General features: G+C 40.6%; 1 protein-coding gene across 1 annotated transcript in view; it reads right to left on the reverse strand.

Annotated features, from left to right (window-relative positions):
* Positions 1–800: 800 nt before the first annotated feature.
* The window catches only part of LOC101661463 (acyl-coenzyme A thioesterase 6-like), a 52953-nt gene continuing 51897 nt past the window's right edge, over positions 801–1856 (reverse strand). The window contains exon 3 of the mRNA XM_004698699.2: positions 801–1500. Coding sequence (XP_004698756.1) covers positions 895–1500 — 606 coding nt within the window. The 3' untranslated portion in view covers positions 801–894. The remainder of the gene's footprint in view (positions 1501–1856) is intronic.

The following is a 1856-nucleotide window of genomic DNA, read 5'->3' on the forward strand; positions in this document are numbered from 1 at the left end:
GTTCCCCCTTTGGACCCCACCTTCCCTCCACCCTCCAGGTATCGCCGCTCTCACCACTTGCCCAGTTATTTTTAAAACATGTCCTATAAGCCTTGTGGTTAGTCCTAAATGCTCAATTAGGACTCTCAGAGCAACCCCTTCCCTTTCATATGCATATGATTGAAAAGACATATTAAGGTTTGGGAGGCCTAGAACTGGAGGAATTCTCAGGACCACCCTGGGAACCTCATAAAGCGACTTTACTGGAAGCCCTTCATTGGCCATCCACATGGGACAAAACAAAGCCATTCCCAGGAACTCTCTCAACTACCATTTCGTTTTAGGTTCAAGCAAGTCTATAATTAACTGAAACCTGAATAAACTGTGTGTACCACCCAGAGATTATGATGGTTGGATAAGGGCACCTTCATTTTTTTCTATAGAAAGTAAAGCTTGGTCTTACAGATAAAATCAGGGTCAAACTTATGCACCGAGTAAAGCTTGGAGGAGATGGAAGTGGAGGTGGGGGTAGCAGTGAAGAAAGGTGAGCTTCAGCAAAGGCTGAGATTCTAAGGATCTGACTGAAGAAATGCTTCGTTCAAGTATTGTTTCAAATGCTGACTAAACATGGTTGCTTCATTAATAAAGGTTTCTAAATACTCTAAAATCACAATATCAATTATATGAATTCAATTTTATTAATTGTATCTAATCTATGAGTAGGAGGACTGCTAACCACAAGGTCAACAGTTTGAAACCACCAGCTGCTCCTTGGAAGAAAGGCAAGATTTTCTCCTCCTGAAAAGAGTTACGGTCTTGACAACTCACAGAGGCAGGTCTACCCTGTCCTATCGGGTCTCTATGAGTCAGAATGAACTCAATGGGAGTTAGTTTTGAAAGTCAATGATTATAATATTATAATTTGCTGTGCTTAAAGGATTGTTTAGCATCAAGATGTTTATGGAAGAAGGTTTGAATTTGCTGCCAGGCATCCACCTGTGCTCTTCCATGAGCCCTTCGCTCACCTCCATAGAACACTGGTAGGCCCAAAACTGGATGCACTGAGGCTATGTGAGCAGGAAAATAAGGTGGGTCAATATAATGACCAGCTCCTGGGTAGCAGATTATCTGGGGTCTGTCTTTTCCATGGGCCTGTAACCGGTCAGAGGCTATACGAGCATAGAACTCACTCTTCCAGTTACAGTCATCCTTGCCAACAATAAACAAGAAGGGCCCTTGAGCTTTTTCCAGTGGTATGAAACTTTGGTGGTTAGGCTTTTCCAGTGGGTTATTCCAAATATGCAAACCCTCCAGAAAGCCTGAATCAGTGACTGTACATTTGCTTAGGTCACTGCCAAGAGAAGGAATAGTCATTTCCTTGTAATGCAGAGCAGTCATTGAATTTGCCACACAGGAATTGATAAGTACAGTGGCTGTGATGCCCTTTAAGAAGGAGGCCATGGAGAGACACAGGTCACCGCCTTTGGAGAAGCCAATAAGTCCAATATTAGGGCCTCTCACCTGACAAAAACAGAAAGAGAACATCATAGCATCTATAAGTCAGAGACAAAATGATGTTATATTTACCAAATAACTTTCTCATGTCATTTCCTTAGATATTAATTAGATATTATAAAGCTCAGATATAGCTTCTAACTAAAAAAAAATTACAACCAATGGTAGTTGATTTGCATACGGGCTCTCTCTAATGTTCATGAGGTCTGGGTCAAGAGTAAACACATGAAGGTCTATATATATATCTTAATATTTAAAAACAACAAGCCAAATGCACAAACTGTTCAGTGGAAATATATTCTATTTCCTACATTGTAGATATACCTTTGTAACAATGAAGAATGGCTTGATTTTAAACTCTT

This window comes from Echinops telfairi, unplaced genomic scaffold, assembly GCF_000313985.2.
Source record: "Echinops telfairi isolate 266 unplaced genomic scaffold, ASM31398v2 ScPeMD7_18;HRSCAF=68, whole genome shotgun sequence".
In the NCBI taxonomy this organism is placed as follows: Eukaryota; Metazoa; Chordata; class Mammalia; order Afrosoricida; family Tenrecidae; genus Echinops; species Echinops telfairi.